At 41.9% G+C, this 26,327-nt stretch overlaps 1 protein-coding gene across 1 annotated transcript; it reads left to right on the top strand.

Moving 5' to 3' along the window:
• The first annotated feature begins 11,053 nt into the window (after positions 1 to 11,053).
• Positions 11,054 to 25,506, top strand: LOC306927005 (uncharacterized protein). Its single transcript, XM_079506579.1, has 3 exons — positions 11,054 to 11,169; positions 18,106 to 18,398; positions 23,078 to 25,506. The coding sequence occupies exons 2-3, from the start codon at positions 18,173 to 18,175 to the stop codon at positions 24,379 to 24,381; spliced, it is 1,530 nt and encodes a 509-aa protein (XP_079362705.1). The 5' UTR covers positions 11,054 to 11,169; positions 18,106 to 18,172; the 3' UTR covers positions 24,382 to 25,506.
• The last annotated feature ends 821 nt before the right edge of the window (positions 25,507 to 26,327 follow it).

The following is a 26,327-nucleotide window of genomic DNA, read 5'->3' as shown; positions in this document are numbered from 1 at the left end:
ATATTGGTCAGAAAAATCGCAATTAGATTTTTTCTCAAAATCGTTCAGCCTTACTTTGAAGTCAATCCAATTATGCATTGGATTATTTTATTATTATTTTTATTTTATTCATTGGATTATTTTATTTAATTTTATTTGCACATTTAAAACCAACACATTTGGAACAACAACATTGTGTAGGGTTGTGTAGGTGAGATTTAGAAAACCCTGTGGGGTTTATAGTTTCCAGCAACGTCTCGTCATAGAGAGCCCCCTCTCTCTGATATCCGCCCCCTCGCCGTGTTGTGGGGCAAACTGAACCATAGCTGAACGGTGTGAATGACAATTCACATGCTTTGCGTTTGTAAAATTACTCATTTGCCGACTAAAGATTGAACGGAAACTAATGGAAAGACGAGGCTTGCGCTCAACATATGTACAAGTACAAGCTATTAGGAAGAGAACTTCATCTCCGCAAAATCAGAGATATTATGAACACACTCACACACTTTCAAGGCTACAACTGATGCAGCGCAGTAGCCTACCTTATATTGAAGGAACAAACTATTATACATGTAATTGCTTAGCGAAAACATCAGCAGAAATCTTTCATGCCCCATGTTTATTAAGGGACCAAGGAGTCACGAAGTGGCTGGTCACTTATTGTTTTTGTGTTTCTTCTTCTTCTTCCGCCAAAAATAGCTGTTCTGGCTGAACCGTGCAGTCGGTTCTCGCGAAACGCGGTAATCTGGTAGAGGGCCATGCCAAACGGTGACTATGCGAAGCCCAAGACGATTGGCCAAATGGTGGCGCTATAGCACTCAATTGAAAATGCAAACTTTGAACGTGCATATCTCATGAACCGTTTGACCGTTGGCAATGACACTTTGATGCACATATGTGTCTCCTCATGCCGAACAACTTTCGTGTTCTGACCTTTGACCTCTGACCTTTAGATCACCCGATCATTGATCAAAATGCACGAAAACTTGTACACGTGAACTGTGAAAAAATTAAGTTTTTATGAGCCAATGAAAATTGCTGTTTTGTGAAACTTCTTCTTCTGCACCTAATACCTACATTTGCTTATTACACTTTACAGTATGGTAGAGGGTCATGCCAAATAGGCCTGTAACCAGTCTTACTCCAATTGGTCAAAGGGGGGCGCTATGGCAATTATTTGAAAATGAAACCTTTGAACAGTCATAACTCATGCTTTGTTTGGCCAAAATTCATGGCACTTGTTTCCACATGTTCCTTGACTCATGGGAACACATCTGTCACTTTGACAAGTAAGCTCCGCCATCAGATTCTCCACCACTTTGAGCAGTTTGAAAAATGCTTATACCTGATTTTCTGCCCTGATTTTTGAGCAACTTGCGTGAAACGTTCTACACACAATCTATGGACCATTAACTGAAATTCCAGTTGAAGAGAAGTTTGTACCTGAACACATGAACACGAACACACTGTAGTAATGGATAATGTAATGCTCAAAACGAGGACAGACATGATTGTTATCAAACACACTGAATGATTTTCCTGTTTACATTGTAGTCACTGATTGTCTCCGTGTAGCTCAGTCAGTAGTGCTCTTGCCCTTTGACCACAAGGTTGTGTGTTCAAATCCCGGTGCCGACACCTCAGCTCTTCAGTCTTATTTGTGCATATTGTTCTTATTGCGTATTGTCTTCTTTCTTGGTCCCGCCTTATCGCTGCTTGCAGCTATATTTAAGGGACCAAGAAGTCACGAAGTGACTTTGGTCACTTATTGTTTTTGTGTTTATTTTTCTTCTTCTTCTTCTTCTTCTTCTTCTTCTTCTTCTCCTTCGCCTTCTCCTTCTGCCAAAAATAGTTGTTCTGGCTGAACCGTGCAGTCGGTTTTCGCGAAACGCGGTAATCTGGTAGAGGGCCATGCCAAACGGTGACTATGCGAAGCCCATGACGATTGGCCAAATGGTGGCGCTATAGCACTCAATTGAAAATGCAAACTTTGAACGTGCATATCTCATGAACCGTTTGACCGTTGGCAATGACACTTTCATGCCGAACAACTTTCGTGTTCTGACTTTTGACCTCTGACCTTTAGATCACCCGCCATTTTTAATTATATGAAAAAACATTTAAAATGTATCACCTCCCAGGATCTTTGATCAAAATGTACGAAAACTTCTACACATGCACAAGTTTTTATGAGCCAATGCAAATTGCTGGTTTCTGAAGATTCTTCTTCTAATAATAATAATAATAATAATAACTTTATTTGTATAGCACCTTTCATGACATGAAATGCAGCTCAAAGTGCTTTAGAGAGCAATGGAGAAAAAAAAGAAAAGCAAGGCATAAACATTAATGCAATACAGTGAGGACATGAATAACAAAAACAATTAAAAGATCAATTAAAAGCAAGAGTGTAGAAGTGGGTCTTGAGCTGCGCTTTAAAAATGTCTACAGAGGCTGCCTGTCGAAGGTACAGTGGGAGTTTGTTCCACGCCGTCGGCCCGTAAAAGCAAAACGCTGCTTCCCCATATTTTTTAGTTGCCATTTTTTTAGGCAAAGCGAGCAGGCCAGCAGTGGAAGACCTTAGGGGGCGGTTTGGGACATATTTAGGCAGGCAGTCATGTAGGTAGGAAGGTGCGAGACCATTGAGAGCTTTATAAACAAGTAAAATCATTTGAAAATCAATCCTAAAAACAACCGGAAGCCAGTGCAGTGAAGCCAAAACTGGAGTAATATGTTCTCTCATCTTAGTTCTAGTTAAAACTCTGGCTGCTGCATTTTGGACAAGTTGTAATCTGTCAGTTGTTTTCTTAGGCAGTCCAGAAAAAAGTGCATTGCAGTAATCAAGCCGAGAAAAAACAAAGGCGTGGATTAGCGTTTTTGCATTGTCCAATGACAAATAGGCTCTGATTCGTGCAATATTTCTAAGGTGAAAAAAAGCAATCTTGGTAACATGATTAATGTGTGAATTAAAATTCAATTCAGAATCAATAATGACCCCCAAGTTACTTTCTACAGTCAGGTTGCCAAGTCTGCTTATTATTGATTCTTTCTGCTCACTAGAACCGATGAGAACGTCTGTCTTATCCTCATTTAGCTTGAGAAAGTTCTCACTCATCCAGCATTTGATGCTAGACAGACAGGTCAACAACGGGTCTAAGGCACAGGGATCATCTGGAGCTACAGAAATATATAGTTGGGTATCATCAGGATAGAAATGAAAATTTACTCCGTGATTGGTAATAAGTTCTCCCAACGGCAGTATGTACAGGGAGAATAACAGAGGACCAAGAATCGAGCCCTGAGGAATACCAGAACTGATGTCGTGTTTGTCTGAGTCAAACTCAGCTAGATTGACAAAATAACTTCTGTTTGATAGGTAGGAGGAAAACCAGGACAGGGCCGTACCAGACAAGCCTATCCAGTGCTCCAGACGCTGTATTAAAATTGAATGATCAATCGTGCCGAATGCAGCCGTTAGATCTAGAAGTAAGAGAACGGATACATTTTTCTTGTCAGCAGACACCCTAAGATCATTAATTACTTTTACAAGTGCTGTTTCTGTGCTTTGACCTTTCCTAAAGCCAGATTGAAATTTGTTATGCACATTATTGTTCTGTAGAAACACATCCAATTGATGAAAGATGCATTTTTCTAAAACCTTGCCCAGAAAGGGCAGATTAGAAATGGGTCGATAGTTACCCAACACAGAGGGATCAAGATTGTGTTTCTTGAGTAAGGGCCTAACTACAGCCGTCTTCAGTGAGTCTGGAAAGACGCCTGATTGTAGAGAGCTGTTTACAATTTTTAGGATATCTCCAAAAGTCGTTCAATGGTAGAGAATAAGACTCTGGCATTTTTCTTGTTCTCATTAATAATGCCAGAGAAATATGCCTGCCTTTCCAGACGCAAGCCTTTGTTATAGGCGACTGTTGACTTTTTAAGAATCTCTAGGTGGATGGTGAGTTTGTTTTTTCTCCAAGCTCGCTCAGCTCTACGACATTCTTGCTTCAGTGAGCGTGTATGCTCATTTATCCAGGGTGTTACTCTGGTGTTCTGTTTCTTTTTTGTTTTTAAAGGAGCCACTATGTCAAGAGCTGACTCTAGTTTATGATAAAAAATTTGAACCATATCATTCACTGAGGGAGTATCGGACAGGGGGGGCCCAGATGACGAGAGAACTCGTTGGCTGCAGATGAGCTAAAAAAAACGCTTTTTTATAGTATATTCAGTGTTGTTTTTCTCTAGATCAGAGACAGTCATATTAAAACAGAGCAAATAGTGGTCAGATAGCTCAGGCCTTTCAATAGTCCTTTCCACCGTGATGTTCAGACCTCTAGAAATCACCAGGTCCAGAGTGTGCCCATGTTTATGTGTAGGCCCAACAACATGTTGGATAAACTCAAAGGAGTGCAATAACTCTAAGAAACCCAAAGCCACAGCATCTGAGGCATCGTCCAAGTGAAGATTAAGATGAAATGATTACTATATTTACCCAGGGTATCTGGGCTAAGCTCAAGAACTTGTTTCCAGCCAGGCCCTGCTCATAGAACATTTCATCGTAGTGGTGAAATGCCTTGTTCAAGGGCACTTCAGCGGTGGTAATTTTAACGTGTCAGACCGCTGATTCGAACTGGCGACCTTCCGGTATCAAGACCGCTCCGCAATCCATTCGGCCACCGCTGCCACAAGATCACCTGAGATAAGAGTTCTGTCATAGTTAGTGGAACAGATAGATACAAGTTCTGATCTTTCTGTTAGAAATACTGCTTTGATGCACTTTGGAGGACGATAAATACTAATCATTGGCATAGAGGATTGACCCTGCATTACTGTGGCCTGGTATTCAAAGGATGAAAAGCTGCCAAGAGTCAGAGCCTTGAATTTTAAAGTGTCTGAAAAGATGAATGCCAGTCCACCTCCTTTCTTAGCCTCGCGAACAGAGTGAATTAAACTGTAGTTCGCAGGACAGGCTGGCGCTAGGAGAACAGCTCCATCCGAGCCAAGCGCCATGTCTCTGTTAGAAAGATTATATCTAGCTTCTCTTTACAGATTATATCATTTACAGAGGAGGACTTATTTGTTAGAGACCTGATTTGGGGGCTGTGACGCCTGTGAGGTACAGTAACCAAACAGCATTCTCTCTTCAAGCCACTCCTTGTCTTGGACACTCTATTTGAAATAACAGTAGAAATGTTGTGAGGCTCAACCTGTACAGTGATTGAAACACCAGGCTTTCTAGAAGCATGGGGTCCATACATGTTTGTTGCTACACATAATGGACCCTGTTCATATCAGTTATCAAATGTATTTTCTAGGCTATTTGGAGCTGGGCTTGACATATGGGAGGCCACCAGTCGATGGCGTCGTGGGGGAACGATGGGTGGACTGGATAGCATTTTTTGGGGCTGTGCACGGGCTGGCCGTCTGGTAAGGGGGGTCAACTTTACTCCAACGTTTATCAGGTCCATCATTCCCGGTGGGAATTCGAGGAGACGTAGTGGTGAAGGAGTTTGAAATTCTTCCACTCTCCACACCCCACAGTATCTTCAGCACTCGACTCTCATTGATGGGCCTCTCGGCGGCCTCAGTATCTTCTCCACCAGGGGACGCTGTGGCTTCACGCTCTGTGTGTTTTTCTCCACCAGGGGAGGCTGTGACTTCACGCTCTGTGAGTTTTTCTCCACCAGGGGACGCTGTGACTTCACGCTCTGTGCGTTTTTCTCCACCAGGGGGTGCTGTGACTTCACGCTCTGTGAGTTTTTCTCCACCAGGGGACGCTGTGACGCCACGCTCTGTGAGTTTTTCTCCACCAGGGGACGCTGTGACTCCACACTCTGAGTTTTTCTCCACCAGGGGGCGCTGTGACTTCACGCCCTGTGAGTTTTTTTTAGAGACTCTGCCTCTAATTCATACATGCAGAGTCATATGCTTATGTCACTTTACAGTATAGTAGAGGGTCATGCCAAATAGCACTGAAAGCAGTCTTACTCCAATTGGCCAAAGGGGGGCGCTATTACCCAGGGAGCGAAGAGGGTTGACCTGCATTTGCCATGACCTCAAAGGTTGTCCACCAGAAATAATATCTATGACCCCGTAGGATCACAACCTATTTAGACAACCCAGTAATTTTTTTGCTGGAAATCCAATATGGCCGCCACAATATTAGCCCCCATTAGATATAATGGGGATGAATAGGGCAACATTTTAAACTGAGGGATATTTCCACAAAACTTCAGGGGTTGATCAATGATATAAATACGAAAAAAATGTTGTATTGCAAGTTTCCATGAAATCCAATATGGCCACCACAATATGGCCGCCATGATATTAGCACTCAGAATAGGTTTGGCTCTAACGTCTGAACCAGATGAGCTAGAAATGTAAACTTGGTGTCTATTTCATGGTTTCTGACCATGAGAGACTCAATGGAATACCTATTTTTATTATTGGGTGTGTCTGGACCCTTATTGTGCATATTTACACGATGTGCTTTACCATGATTTCTACCATGATTGTTGACTGTTTTGGCAAACACAAGCAATATTAATCCATTGGCTAATATTTATATATTATTGAGCTTGCATTGTCAATATGGCTGCAAACGTGAAAAAGAAAAGAGACATTAGATTTCCTGTCAGATCCTATATAGAGTTGTAGGAATGATTTCACATAAAATCAACTAGCCAAAATTCACAAAGAATCAATGCGAATAACAGGACAAAGTGCAGTCTGTGGATGGGAGTGAAGAGGTTGCCTATACGGTCTTCATATTCACCTTTGTTGTGCTGCCCTGCCTGGTTCTAAGGCCAGGTGGAAAGAATCTATGAGAAGTAGAGGAGTAATGATGGATGCAAACAGGCTGCATGTAAAACATTGCTATTCACAAATTGCTACTGCGCTAGTAGAAAACATTACGGAAGCACTGCACGAGATCAACATCCTGATCAACAGACTCCATGAAGCCCACAAACAACATCTTGATGATAAGGCTTGCAGCCAGAAGCAGCAGCACTGGAAAGGCACCAGGATGTGATGGGTTGCCCACAGACATCTACAAGAATGGAGGCATGGCACTAGTAGAAAAGCTAATGTCCCTGTACCAGGTAATCTGGAAGATGGGTGATCTCCCTCAAGACTTCAAGGACGTATCCATAGTGCATGTTAACAAGAGGAAAGGGGAAAGGGCATCCTGTGATAACCATCGCGGTATATCCCTCCTGAACATCGCAGGAAAGATCTTAGTGAGAATCATCCTCAACTGGCTCATCAGCCATGTAGCTAAGAATGTTGTCCCTAGATCCCAATGTGGTTTCCGCGCAGGCAGAGGTACCTGTGACATGATCTTTGCCATTCGCCAGCGGCAAGAAAAGTGCACATGGTGTGCACATGGTGGACATGGTGATGTATCTGAGCCATTCCCAGTCAGGAATGGAGTGAAGCTCCTGCTGCATCAGAATTTATGGTAGCCTTTGATACAGCTACATGATATTGCCTTGTTCATTGACATAGGCCAGGCTGGCTCTGTAGATGGACAGGGGACTGCATTCCCATCACTGAAAGACCATCCATAAAGTGAAGGAAGGGATGTCCGGCTTGGCGATGCACGTCCCTGCCAGGCATGAATGTCAACATAAACGGAGGAAATGCCAACATACTGTAAACAGTAGAAAAAAACCAAAAAATCAGAGGGATGTCTTTCTGCAAAGAAACACCCCAGCACAATAATATAGTGACTAATAGAGGGAAATGATGACTAAAATATTTAAATACTTTGAAATATAGGCTATATCACATTTAAGTCTCTCGTGGTCAGAAACCATGAGTTTGTATTTCTAGCTCACCTGGTTCAGAATTTAGAGCCAAACCTATTTTCTGGGTGCTAGTATTGTGGCGGCCATATTGGATGTCATGGAAACTTGCAATGCAAAAAATGTTTGTATTCATATCATTGATCAACCTGTAAAGTTTCGTGGAAATATCTCTCAGTTTAATTTGGGACCACCTGTGTATTCCTTAAAAAAATTAAATTGCTTTCATATAGGCTACTTTTATGTATAGGCTGTTTTTTTTTAATTCAAGTGAAGGTTGGCCTTATGTTTCTTTTGTTTTGGCTATTTTCTGGGTGTTCATTTAAACAAATGAATACATTAATCAAGAACACTTTAACAAGATACAATACAATGTAGATTGGATGTTTTTTTTTGCTTTAATAATTTTTATCCCATGATTTTGTAACCCATTTTTCACCCCTGTGTCAATTATCTAATGTGATCCTGGCTCTACAACCCTCCGCCAACCTAGTCCCCATATATGGGGGACATGGGGAGAGCAACGGATTGATTGATTGATTGAAATATGTATTAACAGTTTGCAGAATTACAGTACATTTCAAGCACAAACTCAATACAAAGACTGTTAACTGTGAGTGGACGACCCAATTAAGCATTACACTTGTTTACAAGAGGGTCCACCATGTTCAATTCATCAAAACGTTTAGAGACGTACAGATAGACACTACTATATAGTCAAAGAACAGAACAGGAATTCATCATAAAGGAGGTAAAAAGGGAAAAGAAACATATACAGTGAGGGGAAAAAAGGGGGGGGAGGTGGGGGGGGGGATTCAGATTTTACGGGGGCCAGTTTCGAATTGCAGCCGTCCGTAGGTGCCATTTGAGAGCGGTTTTGAAGGAGTAAAAGCAAATCAAAGCAAAGTTCTTTGTTTACCCAGGGTAAGTGGACTAAGCTCGAGATGCTTGTTTACAGCCACGCCCTGCTCATAGAACATTTCATGGTTGGGGTTCAATGCCTTGCTCAAGGGCACTTCAGCGGTGGTAATTTTAACGTGCCGGTTAAAATTCGAACTGGCGACCTTCCGGTATCAAGACCGCTCCACAAACCGTTCGGCCACCGCTGCCACTAAGTCAAGGGAGTCAAGGGATTCACATGTCTTAATGACGGTGGGGCGTTCCACATTTTGGTGGCATAGGAGCGAAAATAATTTAGTCCCTTGTTTGTGCCGAATCTGGGTTGTACATGGTTTGTTGCACTCCCTCTGGTGTTGTGGGTGTGGACTTCGTTAACATTAAGGAAGTATTTAGACAGGTACATGGGTATCTTGGTGGTGTATCGAATCTTGTGGACCAGACCCATTGCAAGATGCTGTACTCTGTCGTCGACCCTAAGCCATTCCAGCCTGTCAAAGTGGGCAGGGGTGAGGTGGGTTCGGGGGTGAGGCCAAGTAGGAGCCTGACCAGTTTGTTTTGGGAGGTCTGGAGCCTTGTTTTAAGGGCCTTTGAGGTGCTGTGGTACCAAGAGGTGCATGCATAGTCAAAGCAACCTTGTACGAGGGCTCCTGTTAAGGTCTTCAAGGTGTTTTTGTTGACCAGTGAGGAGATCCTGTAAAGGAATCTTGTTCTTTGATTTACTTTTTTGATTACGTTGGTGGCCATTTTATCACCGGAAAGATTAGCCTCCAGGATGGAACCTAGGTAGGTAATTTCATCTTTTCGTGTGATAATATTGTCACCCACTCTAACCAAGAAGCCATCTGCCTTGCTGAGATTACTATTTGATCCGAAGAGAATGGATTCAGTTTTTCCCAGGTGTAAGGATAGTTTGTTATCAGCGAGCCAGGTGCAAATTCTACCGAGTTCAGAGCTGAGGGTCTTTTCAACCTGCAGTTTGTTCCTGTCCGAGACCAGCAGTGATGAGTCCTCTGCGAACAGGAACAAGTTCAACACGGACTTGAACTCATGCTTCCTTCATGCCTGAGTGTCCAAGTTGCTCCTTTACACCTGACAGGGGGGAGTTTCCCTGGTTGGACGTAGCGCGTGGAAGGAACGCGTTATTCCAACCAGTTCCTTTCCCCTCCATCAGGCAGTTTAGAGATCGGATGGTTTTCAACTGTAAAATATTTTCATTGAAAATAGCTGATCTGCAAGCTCACTACTAGGTTGTAGATGGATTACAATTTACTAATAGTGATATATAAATAAAATCATGACATGACCAGCTAGACACCCAATTAAAATAGAAACCTCATATATAAATGTGTATGTGGCTTAATTAATGACCAGTGCTTGGCTGTTATGCATCCACGGACGGTTCTGTGCGCCGTCAGCTGTGCACATTTGCTTGATAGGCTACTTGACAATACAATCCTTCCTTCTAAAGTCCTTCTGTTGGCACAAGTATGAACCGAGCAAATCTGCACCATTAAAGTAGTGTAATAGCATGGAAAAGTCACTGTTTAAACTTTACAAGCTCGTCATGTCACTCTAGCAAAGTGATTGATCTGTGTCTCTCCTAGGGTTCTACTTGCCCCACAACAAGGATGCGGTCCGGAAGCAACACATGTTTACGCCCCTTTTGGTATATTTTATAAGGTTAATCTCACCTCATTTAACAACAAAAAAACAAATAAATCATAAAACATCAAACATAAATCATTTGGCAACATAAATAAAACAATAGATACACAGTATGAATGAAAAAGTAAAAATACATATCCGTAGAAAAGAAAAGTGTATGTGTGCCGGTGTGTGTAAGAGTGGAAGACATTGAATTGTTAGATTTGATTCATCACATGGTTTCTATAAGTTTATATTTAAAATTATTTTAGTGAAGTTCACAATATAGAGTAGGCCGTGGTTTTCTGGACGCACTGGGAAAATTGACCATTCATTTTTCACATAGAGATTTACGACAATAATTATAAATGTATTTAAAAATATTTATATTTAAATGTATTCAAAATATTTATAGGCATATCAATCATTTTAAGCCTAGAATCAAGCCATCCAACATGGTGATTGATGAATCGTGACCATAAAACCTTTGATTGTGTGAAAATTGTGAATAAATGAAAATTAAAACATGTTTTAGTAAATCTCTATGGGGAAAATGAATTGGAGAGTTTTCAGTGGGTCCAGAACCCACTGCTATGCTCTAAAGCTGTTCCACTGTATTACACTGTACCATGCCTCCCTCTTGTGACCATTTAGGGTCCAGGCTCCCGCAGCGCTAGTGCGCATGTGCACAACCCCTGTGTGTGTTCGGCCGCTGGACTGTTGACACTTTAATAATAAAAGTAACACTAAAAGGTGTGGTTTGAAAACAGTGTGGTCGTTAAGCAGCAGGACGACGTTTGTTTGTTAGCAGCTCAACCACTGAAAGAAACTACAGGTAAAAAGATGAACTGATTCACCACCTTGTGTTTTTACTACGTGTATAGACTTATATTACTGACTCATCTTTTAACATGGAACACGAGTAGGCTATTTCTCTCATATCTGCTTGTTTGTTATACATGTGATCATAAACAAGCAGTAGTTAATACTAGCAGCAGTAATAATATTGTAACATGTTTGTTATAATTATAAATGTATCCTAAACATGCAGTAGTTAATACTAGCAGCAGTAATAATGTTGTAAGTCGCTCCTCCAAATGGAGCTAGCTCTCTTGGCTACATGGCTTGTTGTCTGCCTGCTCTGCTGAGTTGGAGATCGGGGTTCGATTCCAGCTCAGGGTGCTAAACGTTACAATATATATAGCCTACATTGTTTGGTTGCATCATTACTATTATTAATGTAACCATGATGTTACATCAGTGTGTTGTACTGAGGGAGAGAGAGAGGGAGAGAGAGAGATTGAAAAGGTTCACCTCTGTGGTCTGGGAGGAATACTATGGTCCGACGGAGCATTGGTTCGATTTGCGTCCGCACCTCGGACTAGCGCCTGCTCCCGTGCTTGCGGTTAGGGGTTGGGGTATCGCGTACCCCTGTGGTCTCTAACATTACACCTAGGTAGCTACATGTTTAAGCATATATTTCATACATGTCGATTTAAGCTCTGACACTTATTTCAGACATGCTCTAGTATGTGAAGCAAATTTTTCTTTGGTGAAAAGCTTGCAGGCTCTCAGTCAAATCTGGTCACATATGATACTACTGGTTCCCAAACAGTGGGCGGGACCCATTTGTGGGTCACAAACACATTATTTTGGGTCCCTTTATTTATTTGAAGGAAAACAAAAAAATATCATGAATCAAAAATAGATTCCATAAATTAGAAAACAAATGTTTACAAAGTAGGGAAAATAGCCATCTGCAAGCTCACAACGTGACACATGCTTGTAGATCTGCTATTTTCACTAGCTTGGGTCCTGGGAAAACGTATAATTTCTTTTATGAGTTTTCTTACTGCAAGACTTGTAGCTCTATTATCCTGTTAGGGTCAGAACCATGTTGGACTTGTAGCTCTATTATCCTGTTAGGGTCAGAACCATGTTGGACTTGTAGCTCTATTATTCTGTTAGGGTCAGAACCATGTTGGACTTGTAGCTCTATTATCCTGTTTCACTTTGAAATGCAGTTGAGATCAGTTGATTAATTACCTTTTCATCTTTTAGACTCGTTAAGTATTTAACACTATAGTTTATTAGATCAGTGTTTTGTAGCATTACAGAGTACAGAAGATAATCTTTCTATCTAAGGTTTATACAAATAATAATACAACTTTATTTATATAGCACTTTGTAACAAAGTTACAAAGTGTTTTGAACAGTCATGCAAAATAACAAACACAGATACAAATCAGGGAGATGCAAAGGCTATTCTATAAAAAGGTTTGATTGATTGAACATTTTATTCACAGTATGTAGAATGGGTACATTTCATTTTTTCACAGTATGTAGAATGGGTACATTTCATTATTTCACAGTATGTAGAATGGGTACATTTCATTTTATTTCACAGTATTGGGTACATTTTATCTCACAGTAGGCCTATGCAGAATGGGTACATTGGGTACATTTCATTTTATTTCACAGTAGGCCTATGCAGAATGGGTATATTTAATTGTATTTCACAATATGGAGAATGGGTACATTTCATTTTATTTCACAGTATTGGGTACATTTTATCTCACAGTAGGCCTATGCAGAATGGGTACATTGGGTACATTTCATTTTATTTCACAGTATGTAGAATGGGTACATTTCATTTCTTTCACAGTATGTAGAATGGGTACATATTATTATTTCACATTATGTAGAATGGGTACATTTCATTATTTCACAGTATGTAGAATGGGTACATTTAATTTTTTTCACAGTATGTAGAATGGGTACATTTGATTTTTTTTCACAGTATGTAGAATGGGTACATTTCTTTATTTCACAGTATGTAGAATGGGTACATATTATTATTTCACATTATGTAGAATGGGTACATTTCATTATTTCACAGTATGTAGAATGGGTACATATTATTTCACATTATGTAGAATGGGTACATTACTACATTTCATTATTTCACAGTATGTAGAATGGGTACATTTCAAACGAAAGCACAACTCAATACAAAAACTGCTACGAGCATACATTTTAGAAAAGCACTAAGACTTGTAACATCATTACAACATCTAAAGACGTACACATTATACACTTGTGACAATAAAAGTAAATCATCATATATACAGTTAAAGGCCTCCGTGAAGTTGGCACGCCATAAGATGATTTAAACATGAATATAATTGGTGTCATTCTTTAGTGCTGGATTTGTGACATAATTTGTATCACTTCTGCAGGTATCATTTTTGAGATATTTTAAGTTTGCTGAGCCTTGCACCCCCCCATCTTTAGGTCGAATTGAACAAAGAATGTCCTTTTTGTGCTCTAATTTGTGCCGTTAAAATCAACAATTGTGCTATTTTGAGCAGTACACCTGACTAGGACAGGGTGGTATAGACAGTAGGAAACATATAGCCTATAATGAGGCAGACTTTTCCATTTCTTTACATTACTCCTGGAGGCTAATCTTTCCGGTGATAAAATGGCCACCAACGTAATCAAAAAGGTCAACCATAGAACAAGATTCCTCTACAGGATCTCCTCACTGGTCAACAAAAACACCTTGAAGACCTTAACAGGAGCCCTTGTACAGGGTTTCTTTGACTATGCATGCACCTCTTGGTACCACAGCACCTCAAAGGCCCTTAAAACCAGGCTCCAGACTTCCCAAAACAAACTGGTCAGGCTCCTACTTGACCTAGCCCCCCGAACCCACCTCACCCCTGCCCACTTCAACAGGCTGGAATGGCTTAGCTTTAGAGACGGTCGCGGCCACACAGCCAACTCAAGGTATGGCCACTGAGCCAACTTGGGGACCCAACGCAAGGACAACACAAGAGACGGTCACGGCCACACAGCCAACTCAAGGTACGGCCACGGAGCCGACTTGGGGACCCAACGCAGCTCCTCCAAGGAAAACAAACAATTTAACGGAGCTGAACTTGAATCCCCCCCACCCCTTTTTTTCCCCTCACTGTATATGTTTCTTTTTCCCTTTTTCCCCTTTTTACCTCCTTTATGATGAATTCCTGTTCTGTCTATTTGTACGTCTCTAAATGTTTTGATGATTTGAACATGGTGGACCCTATTGGAAACAAGTGTAATGCTTAATTGGGTCGTCCACTCACAGTTAACAGCCTTTGTATTGAGTTTGTGCTTGAAATGTACTGTAATTCTGCAAACTGTTAATACATTCTTCAATCAATCAATCAATCAAACTCGTACACATTTTATCCATACATCGCACAACTCTGTATAGACCAATTATTTGTTTACAAACATTGGGACTGGGCGCACGGGTGACTGGTTCATGTAATCAATTCCCAACAGATCTCCAAACCTGTTGTTTTGGGGAGCACTGGTTTCAGTCCAATCAACCTCCTCTTGTGAGTTGGCTAGTGAGATGCACCCTAGGAGACATTTATACTTCGAAGCCCAACAGTATTGCGCACAGAGAACAGCTGATATACAAGCTCACATCGCATCGCAGATGCGACTGTTGTGAGCGCGCATGCCGTTTCTTATCAGTGTGACGTCGTCTGATAAGGCGTCTATACACCATCTCCATAGTCATGTCATCAATACGGACCTGTCTTCCCCATATTCAATACCCATTGGCTAAGGGCCGATTCATACTCCTATTTTAGAGCCGAATAAAAGTCGGTTCGGCGCTGTAGAGCCTGAAAATGTCTGACGAGCCGAAATCATTTCGGCACTACAGCGCCGAAACAGCGGTAAAATAGGAGTATGAATCGGCCCTTAGATTGCCTTCCAAAGTTTGCAAGATTGGTCTGATATGAACAGAGTGCATTTTGAGAAAAATTGTGCATGCACATTCCCATTATGCCGAGGAAGAAATGCCACTTGAAAATCTTCACATCAGCCTCATGGTGGCGCTATAACTGGCCCATTTGTGTTTTTAACTGCACCGATCTGTGTACAACTTTGTATGCACACTCTAGAGGACAAGGAAAAACCTTTGACCTGCATTTTTCACAGCTGCTCTTTATAGCGCCACCAGGAGGCTGACTTATGTAACACACATGTTTTTTTTATATTACACCTTCAGATTTGACCCAAATCTCATAATTTGTAAATACATCAAAGATGTGATTATAAACCATATATGATGTATAAAGCCTTGGTCTGGAAGAGAGGTCATCAAGTGGTCTCTGACCTGAAGAGAGGTCATCAGGTGGTCTCTGACCTGAAGAGAGGTCATCATGTGGTCTCTGACCTGAAGAGAGGTCATCAGGTGGTCTCCAACCTGAAGAGAGGTCATCAGGTGGTCTCTGACCTGAAGAGAGGTCATCAGGTGGTCTCTGACCTGAAGAGAGGTCATCAGGTGGTCTCTGACCTGAAGAGAGGTCATCAGGTGGTCTCCAACCTGAAGAGAGGTCATCAGGTGGTCTCTGACCTGAAGAGAGGTCCTCAGGTGGTCCCCAACCTTCTTAGAGTGTTTCGACCCTTAACCACAACACTCTCCAGTGTTAGTCACCAAATCACTGCCCCTCTCATCCAAGCTTGCAGCTATTGTCCTATATATGGCTATATGCCAGAGCCAACAGGAGGCTCCACCTGCCTTGTGTGTTCTTGAGGTACTTAGGTCTCTAGGACTGTGGTTTGGCGTCCTGCCTAGGGTCCTACGTCTCACCAGACTAAGTCTGTGCGGTGTGCATGAATCCGTGCTCGTCCACACTTGGCCTTACTCTGGTGTTATTGAGTCAAGGTGGGTTGTTTGAGCCTCCTCTGTGTCACTGTCGTTGTTGCCGTTAAATCTGTCCTAGCGAGTCTCTTCCTCCCCTCCTCATCAGGTGGTCCCCAACCTGAAGAGAGGTCATCAGGTGGTCCCCAGCACACATCATCTCTATAGGCATGTGATCAAGATGGGTCTGTTTTATTTCTCATAGTCCATCTTATGGATGGACTATGAGAGAGCGAGATGGCTAAGAGTGGAGGAGAGTATCTCAGCTCTCATTGGGCCTCATGCGCCAACCGTTCTTAAGAAGTTCTTAAGAGGAAATTTGTTCTTAGACCCACTTAGGAAGTTTTTAAGAAGGTTTTGGGATCCCACAATCTTTTCTTAGCTGTGATTTGTTCGTAGGTAAGAACAGAATCTACGCACACTGTGGAGCACTCTTAGGGTGCCTTTTTCGTTCTTAAGTGCAATCTGAAAACATAAAGGAAAAACAGCGCCATCTGCATGATGCTCAAAGTTTGGTCTGAGGACCTCAAGGGGTCCTTGAGGAAGTTCCAGGCAGTCCACAGCAAAATATGGAACATTTTACCACTTTAATCCCATTTTATACTTTTAAAATAGCCAATCCACAAGCTCACAAACGCGTCCCATTACTGCCCATTTTGAGCTTGTAGATCAGCTACATTTTGATAAATCTTCAAAACATTTCCCTAGCAGAAAATATTTTCATATGGGGGTCTGCAGAATGCATGTCAATTTGGGGGTCCTTGACATGAAAATGTTTGAGAACCACTGGTTTAGAGTTCACAACCCAACCCAAACAAACGCACCATACCCGCCATCATCCCCCCCCAAGTTGACTATTGTGAGATAAATAATAAAATACATTAATGAATATTGAAAATTTCTGTTCACTTCAGTACCTCCACAGTATTATTGATTTTTAATGTTTGGAGTCTGGTGTTCCACCATATTTAGACTTTAGTTTAGGTATTCTTGACTTCACTCAACTTTATTTCTATGTGTGAGGTCCTGTGATTTCTGTGTGCTGCAATCACACACAGGTGTGACTGCAGGCAAGGCCATGGAGTCACGCAAAACCACACCCACCTGGGTGAACACAGGTAGGAAAGTGAATTCCCAATGCCTTATATGGGATTGGTGGGGCGGTTCCCTATGGTAATTATGATGCTAATTAGGATATGTGGGGCGTCTACCTATGATCATTTGAATGAACTGGCACACCCCTTCAAGTTACGAGGATTTGGATTCATCATCATAAGAACATGCTTAGGAACAATTATGCCTACTTAAGAACGTTTCATGAATCTGACTGGACTTCTCTTAGGAATTCACTTAGGAAGAAATGTAAGAGGAAAAGTTAGGAACTTATTGGCGCATGAGGCCCATTGTGTCTGGTCTTCAAGATCCTAGATGCCTCTGTTCCTAAGTAGCCTACCTGCTGGGCTACCTGCCCAGAGTGAGGGATGCTCACAGGTACGCAACCAGAGGAAGTTCATGTGATCTTGTTCACCCCCCAGTTTCAGGACGATCAAGGGGAAAAAAATGCTTTTTACTACGTAGCCACTACTCACTGCACTCCCTCCAGCCCTGAAATCCTTAAATTCTCTTGCAAGATTTAGGAAAGACCTTAAATCATGGCTCCATCTTCACACTAACTGGTCATAGTTAGCTTCCGACCCTTTTTTTACAGGGGCCAGTTTTGAATCGCAGCCACTCATGCTTATTGAGAGCGGTTTTGAAGGAGTCTAGAGATTCACATTTCTTAACGGCTGTTGGTAAATCATGCTTACTTGTGAACGGTTACAATTTACGCTCACAGAAATGATTGCACTGTACGCTCCCTGCTGCTTTAACTGAGGCAGAACATTAAAAAACATTGGTTACTTTCACCGTATTCACTTTACACCATTGTTCCTAGTGTAAACTTAAGTTAAGTGTGATTTCTTCCCTAATGCATAATCTCCAGATTCACATGTTGGAGAGTTGGGCTAACACCACTAGGTCTCCAGTTATTAAAGTGCTTCCTTGTTGTTCACTTGATTTCAGAGCAGTGTGTGGAGTCCAGACTGCAGGTGAAGATGAACTCTCCAGACACATAAGAACTACAATACCCATGATGCATCACTCCCAGTTGAAGATGAACTCTCCAGACTCAGCCAGGGATGTTTCTATTAAACAGGAACCTGAAGACATTTGTATTAAACAGGAAGCTGAATACATTTATATTAAACAGGAAGCTGAATACATTTATATTAAACAGGAAGCTGAAGACATTTATATTAAACAGGAAGCTGAAGACATTTCTATTAAACAGGAAGCTGAAGACCAGCCACACCTCGGTAAGTTTCATGTGCTCTTCTTTTCTTTAATATTTCTGTTCTGTCGGGCTGACACAATGTCAATGTACAATAACAAAATGGCAAAAAATACCAGGACACTCATAATATAGTCGTGTCATTTCAAACCATATTGGATTCTGTGCAAAAAATTATAATTTTCCTAAACACCTGAAATTATTAACGAACCTTATTTTGTAGAGATATCTAACTGGACTAATATCACGATATGTAAATCCATCATTGGAATATCTGTCAAATTTAATTTAGAAAGATATTCACTATTCTATTTAATATTTAATTTCTTATTACCATTAACAAAAGCACATGGACATTTGCACAAATGCAATGTGAAAGACAACCGGACCGTATCAATTCACCTTGTGATTCTCTTTACAATATGGAAAACAGGTTTTTATGGTGTGTCTCTGTTTAGAAATGTCTCTGCGAGCCTGAACTGTGTGAGATAACACTAATGAATGGCTTTTTCTCAGTTTCTTGATTTGAGGTTTAACCATTTGAACCCCAGCATCCCTAAATTATGGGGCCTGAAATATCCAATCTACAAGCTCACTGGTGCATATCTTTTGGTCCGATGTACTGACAGTCCGACACGCAATAGACCAACACCCTACCCCAAACCCTAAGCTAACCCTAACCTCCCGTGGAAGCCATGGGCGAGTTTTAACCGGCCACGCATGTGTCTTAACACAGCCGACGCGAATCGCGTATCAATACGTTATCAATTAATCAAACGTCGGGTGCGGATCACGTATCAATACGTTTCAATCACTTTTTTATAGCATACTTTCATTCATCTTTTTACCCACCCGGACAATGAAGAACCATCGCCCTATCATTGCTGCTTAGTCCCGCTCACGTGATCAGAAAAAAATACAAAAAAAAAAACCCCCCCTCCCCTCCTGAAAACAGGAGGGCTGGCCGCTTTACGTGTAGAAGCCAGTGTAAGCGCCCATGCCGATGTGTGAAAAGAATCAAATTTCACCTAACCTCGCCTCACCAGGCTTTCCACCTCGGCTCGGACATTTGATTCCCCCCTCCCCTCCTGTTTCTCCAGGAGGAGGATCTTGCGAGGGGGTACATGCTCTCCTCTGTCTCTCGGAAAAAAACATGATGAACGCTGAACGGAACGCTGCCAGATCGGCATTGCAAATGCATAACATCTGCAACACACATGGACAGATGCATGTTTCCTTCTTCATACTGTAGCGACCAAACGATCCCCGAGCCTACAATACTACGAACTAACCACAGTATCGAGGGGCCGCCACGACAAGACAGTGTTCCGTTGGTGGATCACGTATCGCCATGCAGAGCCGTCATAATCGGAGATCGCTCAGACGTGTGATTGTAACGCTTTTTTATTCATTATAATTGTAGTGATAAGACCGCAATGAACGCGTCGGGGACGTAATCGACCCGGGTGTAATGTATAACGAACTTTTCCGCGACCTAAACCGTGGTGTTGTCATCTGTGGAAGTCATTTTTTCCTTCTCGTCGACATCACAGCCGGGTGACGCTTTTTTTTCTCTCCATCGCCCCCAAGCTGCATGCCCATAGCCTGGCTTGGCCAGCCTCATAGCGGGGATTCTTCCCCGGAGGAAACATCAGTGAACCCTCGCTATGAGTCTGGCCGTGCCAGGCTAGCATGCCCAGGCATGTTCCCCTACACTAGCTTGAAAAACAAAATCAGCTGATGACAACGCGTCTCACCGTTATACTATAGTTCTGAACCGAACGGTGGAATGGGACTTTTTATAGCCGTACGGATCAAGACTTTTGCTGCCCAATGTGCCCATGACCCCCCCCCCCCCCCCCAATGTTACTGCGATCAAAACAATGAAAGCAGTGAGATAGATTAGGCGAGGCGGCAATCATCATCAAAAAGAAAGCATAGTTATGAAGGTTTATAGTCAGACATTGACAGGCAGATATAACAATAAACACAATAAATATGCTATACATCCTATACATCGAATGAAAGCCCTGAATGTGTACTTTTACGAGGAAAAAAATCACACCCATGTGAAGTGAGTGGTGCAACTCTGACAGAGTTGCACCACTCACTTCACATGGGTGTGATTTTTATTATTACTACAGTAGAAGTTTTTTTCTTATGAAAGCAGAGAGTCTTCTGTTTCATACGGTATATAGTATTTATATGTCGCTATAGGCCTTATTTTGTGAATATTGAGGAGTTCACGTCCATGTCTTCTCTGAAGTTATCTGGTGGGCACAAGCTGCATTCAATAACCAATTACTGTCTAACTGTACATGGGATCAATGTTTACTCTTTTCCTCGTAAAAGTACACATTCAGGGCTTTCATTCGGTGTATAGGATGTATAGGATATTTATTGGGTTCAATTTTATATCTGCCTGTCAATGTCTCTGACTTTAAACCATCCATAACTCTGCTCGCTGTTCAAGATAACCACTTCCAGGCAAATGCAGGTGTTGCAAAAAGGTCAATATCTCCAGAATGGAACATGGTAAAATCAAAATGTATTTTTTTAATTGAAGTGGACAAGTTCAGCTTTCTTTTGATGTAGGCGTGTGATTCTCGCTATAAGAGAACATTTTACTGTGGGCCCCCGAACAAGGCCTTTGTGCAATGTTAAATGGCAGCAACATCCAAATAGGCCTGTTGAGATCTTCCAGCAATCAAAGTGTTAACCGGCCATGTATGAGTCTTAACCGGCCATGTATGAGTCTTAACCGGCCACGCATGTGTCTTAACCGGCCAGGTATGAGTCTTAACCGGCCACACATGTGTCTTACTCTTAACCAGCCATGTATGAGTCTTAACCGGCCACGCATGTGTCTTAACCGGCCACGCATGTGTCTTAACCGGCCACACATGTGTCTTAACCGGCCACACATGTGTCTTAACCGGCCACGCATGTCGGACTGTTAGTACGCCGGATGTACGGCCACACCCCCAAGCAAGATATTTAGTGGAAAAAAGAAAAGTACACAGCTGACCAGATCAACTAAGTATTAGTTCATGAAGTACAGTTCCCTAAGTAGAGTGTTTAAATTGTTAATAACTTTCAAAAAAATATTTGAAAGCTTAGCGTCTGCACTTTCTTACTCTTTACAAATTTTAAACATTACCATTATGTGAGATGCAATTTCAGGTGTGGAAAATACTTGCTCGGCCGACTGGCAGCGTGAACAAGACATTTGGCGCTGATCGCTACAGTAGTTTCTGAGATTTGTCCCAGACTCACAGGCAGATAGATTCACAGACCCATTTACAGACGTACAGACCCAGAGCTACGCCATGGACATCTTTTACATAGATTGTTAAGCTACCATCAGTCCACATTTCAAGCTTTCATTGTCAGAAGTGCTTCTGTTTCATAACGTCATGCACTGAGTGGCATGACTATTTACTACCAAATCAGCTACAGGTGTAGGTGTTTTTTTTAATTGTTTCGGAATAATTCAAATACAAATATTTCCTGTAACACCATTATTAATTTTGGTGTTAAAGAAACTAAATATATTACTTGAAATTACTTTTTTCGTATTTTGCTAAAATCTTGCTAAAACTCTCAGAACAGCATAAGGTTGGGCGAATGGGCGATATAGCAAAATTTTCCCATCGTCCATCGTCTGGCCAAAAATCGCCGATAGATGATATATTCGTGCAATGTGATTACAGTTTACAGCGGGTCGTGAGTCGAAAAAAAGACAGATGCACAAGCTCTCAACGCGCCGCAAGATGCGCCTGTCTCTGCAGCACCGTTTGCAACGCGTCTGTCTGTTATTGATAACGTGAACGAACCCTGACACCAGCGCTGCAAAAACAAACGTGTTGAGACCGTCTCTGCAGCGCCGTTTGCAATGCGTTGAGAGCTTGTAGATCTGTCTGTTTTTGCAGCGCTGGTGTCAGGGTTCGTTCATGTTGTCAATTACAAAATAACCTAGATTACAAGCGGAGATGAAGTGAAGTTCAATCAGTGCGTTGAATCAGCAGCAGCAACAAGCTAATAGCTAACACCACCACCACCAGCCTGTTAGCCTAGCTTGTTGTTGTTGCTAATGATTTGTCACTCCGTCTTTTCCTTTTCTCTCTTTTATAATTTTTTTCCCCCGACTTCACGGGTCACGCATTGGGTAGTGATGAGACACAAGACAGCTGTGTGCATTCTGGTGTGACTGTATTATAAGACTGCATGGGTCCAGACCCCGGAGGGTAAACAACATGTAGGCTACAGTACATTAGCCTCCCTCTGTCCCTCAGCCAGAGTGAGAGAGTGGCGCGCTGCATGACTTGGATGCTGACGGGACACTAGGAGCATACCATTATAACGAACGAGAGATGGGTGTTTCCACTTTCCACCCGGCCACTTTTACGACTTTGCTGGCCCAAATTGATTCGCATTTTGCTGTAGGTTAATATTATTTTGCAAGAGAAAAAATCGCAGCGAAAAATCACCTAATAGAAATAATCGGCAATTAAAATCTCGTAAAATCACGATTGACGATAGATTTGTATCGTCACCCAACCCTAGAACAGCAATAAACCTTAGTAACTAACGGGTTTGTCAATCTTATCTCGGTAGGTAATAGCTCATTTTGTACATGGAAGAAGAATGGATTTACATTTTAGGAATCCAGTGTTGACCATCATGTTATGTTTCTGCTCCTAGACACCCAGCACATGGTTGTGTGTAAAGAGGAAGTTTCTCCTGAACAGGAGAGGAGCCCCAATCTGCTCCAGGAGGAACCAGAGCCTCCACACATTAAAGATGAACAGGAGGAACTACTTCAAAGACCAGAGGAACCTGTTGGGTCAACGTTGACATTACTAGCAGTGAAAGGTGAAGAAGAAAATAATGATGATGATGACATATCTTCCCACTGCTGTGAAGTTGAAGTTGAACTTGAATCTGACACTGAAGTCACTAAAGACAGTGATTATTGGGACGGGACCAGCGGAGGTCAGTTCTTCTCCTGTTCAGAGTGTTCAAACTCCTTCACATCGCAGGTCTTCCTCCATAGACACATCAGGAGGAGTCACAATGGCCTCTGCTGCCAAATGCTGAGTAATGGACAGATCACCTCAGCAGCTCTATCTGCTCTATCTGATCACCTCTACTGCCAAACGCTGAAGAATGGACTGATCACATCAGCAGCCTGCCAGCAAATGAGCAACTCTGTAACCAGCCTGAAACAAGGAGACACTGACGAACCTAGACCTTACAGTCATCAACGGTTTACCAAGACTTTACCTGAACTAGAAGAAGTACAGACACATCCGCTGACTTTCACAGGTAATAAAAAACACATCTGTAAACACTGTGGCAAGAGTTTCAGGGGGTCATCTCCCCTGAAGAGACACCAGCGTCTCCATACTGGAGAAAAACCTTTCCACTGTAAACATTGTAACAAGAGTTTCAGTCAGTCAAGTGAACTGAAAATACACCAGTATGTCCACACTGGAGAAAAACCTTTCCACTGTAAACATTGTAACAAGAGTTTCATTCAGTCATCTCACCTGAAGACACATCATCGTATCCACACTGGAGAAAAACCTTTCAAATGTAAAGACTGTGACAAGAGTTTCAGTAATTCATCTCGACTGAACAGACACCAGCGTATCCACACTGGAGAAAAACCTTTCCACTGTAAACATTGTAACAAGAATTTCAATGTTTCAAGTAATCTGAAGACACACCAGCGTATCCACACTGGAGAAAAACCTTTTAACTGTAAACATTGTGAAAAGAGTTTCAGTAAGTCAGGTAATCTGAAGTTACACCTTCGTGTCCACACTGGAGAAAAACCTTTCCACTGTAAACATTGTAACAAGAGTTTCAGTCAGTCATCTCACCTGAAGACACACCTACGTGTCCACCTAGGAGAAAAACCTTTTCAATGTAAACATTGTAACAAGAGTTTCTATACATCAGGTCATCTGAAGAGACACCTTCGTGTCCACAATCCAAAATAAATGTTGTCCACTGTAAACAGTTTGACCAAAGTTTAAAATACTCGGGTCACTTGCTAAGACACCATTGCATTCACACCATGGGGTAAAAGAAAGAAAGTTTCCACTATAAATGAGCTCACTGGGAGGATCAAATTAAATAGATGTATGTTCGTAGGGAGGATCAAATTAAACAGCTGTATGTTCGTAGGGAGTTCGATAGTCAAGGACAATATTATATTATGGATTATTATACTGATCCTATTAGTGCTGCACGATTCTTGCTGGAATGTGAATCTCGATTTCCTCCACAAGAATTGAGATCACGATTCTCACACAATTGTATTTTTTTTCCGTGAAAATATTTATTAAGAAAAACATGAGTAACTAAAATGAATTGGACAGCCAAAGTGCTGCATATTATGATTCTTCACAAAATGAGATTGCATAGATGTCTGAAACTAGATCTCAATCTTTTTTTCGATTAATTGTGCGGCACTAGCTCCTATATTTCAAAACAAATATGGGTAAATTCTCCTTCTACAGCACGGCCACCCAGGCGTGGAATGCGCTGACCCCCTCCCTAAAGAAATGCAGATCACTTACATCTTTTAAAACAGGCCTGAAAATCCACCTTTCAGCAGGCCCAAGGGAGAGGAAATTATCACTTCTCCCTTAAACAGGTGATCACCCCCTTCCCTTACCCCCCACTCTGTACATATTAGTGCTTTATTATTATTTTTTCCTGGAATGATATGGATTTTTTGTTATTGATGATATAGATTTTTTGTTGAGGGGCGCTAGGGGCTCCTATTCCCAGCTTTGTCTGTTTGTGTGAACACAAACACAATGATTTGATTGACTGGTCACCCCATAGCGATGACTTGATTTGATTAAAAGTGAGGGCAGAAAAGTGAAGACGCCAAATGTGATTGGCCAGAATGACATTTGTGATGATTTGATTGGCTGAGCACGGAATGTTGATGTATGATGATTTTTGTTATTCTTCATGTCAAGTCTATGAATTGATGGCATAGGGCCTAAATGGAAACAAGACCCCAATGAATTATTGTTTGGTGCTTTCCCTTTTGGAATTAGTGTTGCCTGTACTCTGTCTAATAAACTATTCAATCAATCAATCCTGTCAATAGATGCCTCCATTCTCCTGCTTTTCTAATTTTAAACCTTTTTAATTATTTTTTACATAAGCAGTTTTGTTGACTTTATAATCATGTTTTGCTAGAGGATGACATTACAGTGATGCATTGCTAATTATTTACTGTTTTGATGTTTGATTTGAATGTAATCTTGTGTTTTATTACACGCCAAATGGGAGGCACTACCACAATTGTCTATTGTGGTAGTCTAAATTCAAGAACAGATGTCTGTCTGTATACTTCCTTTAGCATAGAGCAAGACAACTGCTCGCTTCGAGTGCCTCCTCACAACGCCACGACGCACGGACAGCCTCACGGGACCTAGCGCCGCGCAGCCCTGTCCTCCAACCACAATCCCCCCTGCATTACACATGCCAAACATTCTAACAATCATCTTAATTACATTAATTTGCGTCAAAAACAACTCATCTCCCCGCAAATCACGTGTCACCAGTGAAATGCACGTTGGGACGGACACAGATTAATACTGGGACAGTTTTCCGCGCAACATTCCCCTTGTATTCTCCAACGCACCTCCCCTTTTTCACACCGCTCCCGCCCCCCAGGCAGACATCAGACCTATATATCAGACCCACACGGGGAAAACTCTTGCCTCAGTCGACATAACTTTTTCTTTGGGGAAGCATCGCGGCCAACGCGGGGGTTGCGTGGCACAGGCACCTGAAAGCCAGCTCTGACAGTTGGACGGGGCATGTTCATGTGAACACACGCGCTGTTTCGAGACCACACTGTATGCCCCTCCTCAACCACCTTCTTCGCCGTGCCATACACTTGGGCTACATGCACGCTGAA

This window comes from Electrona antarctica (assembly GCF_951216825.1).
Source record: "Electrona antarctica genome assembly, chromosome: 7".
NCBI lineage: Eukaryota > Metazoa > Chordata > Actinopteri > Myctophiformes > Myctophidae > Electrona > Electrona antarctica.
Note: the sequence above shows the minus strand (reverse complement) of the source record. Positions and strands in the feature narration are given on the sequence as shown.

Bases quoted from the DNA above. Each gene is read 5' to 3' on its own strand.
- LOC306927005 (XM_079506579.1), top strand. From the start codon at position 18,173: ATGATGCATCACTCCCAGTTGAAGATGAACTCTCCAGACTCAGCCAGG. The intron at 18,399-23,077 runs GTAAGTTTCATG...TTCTGCTCCTAG, and splicing joins TGAAGACCAGCCACACCTCG to ACACCCAGCACATGGTTGTG.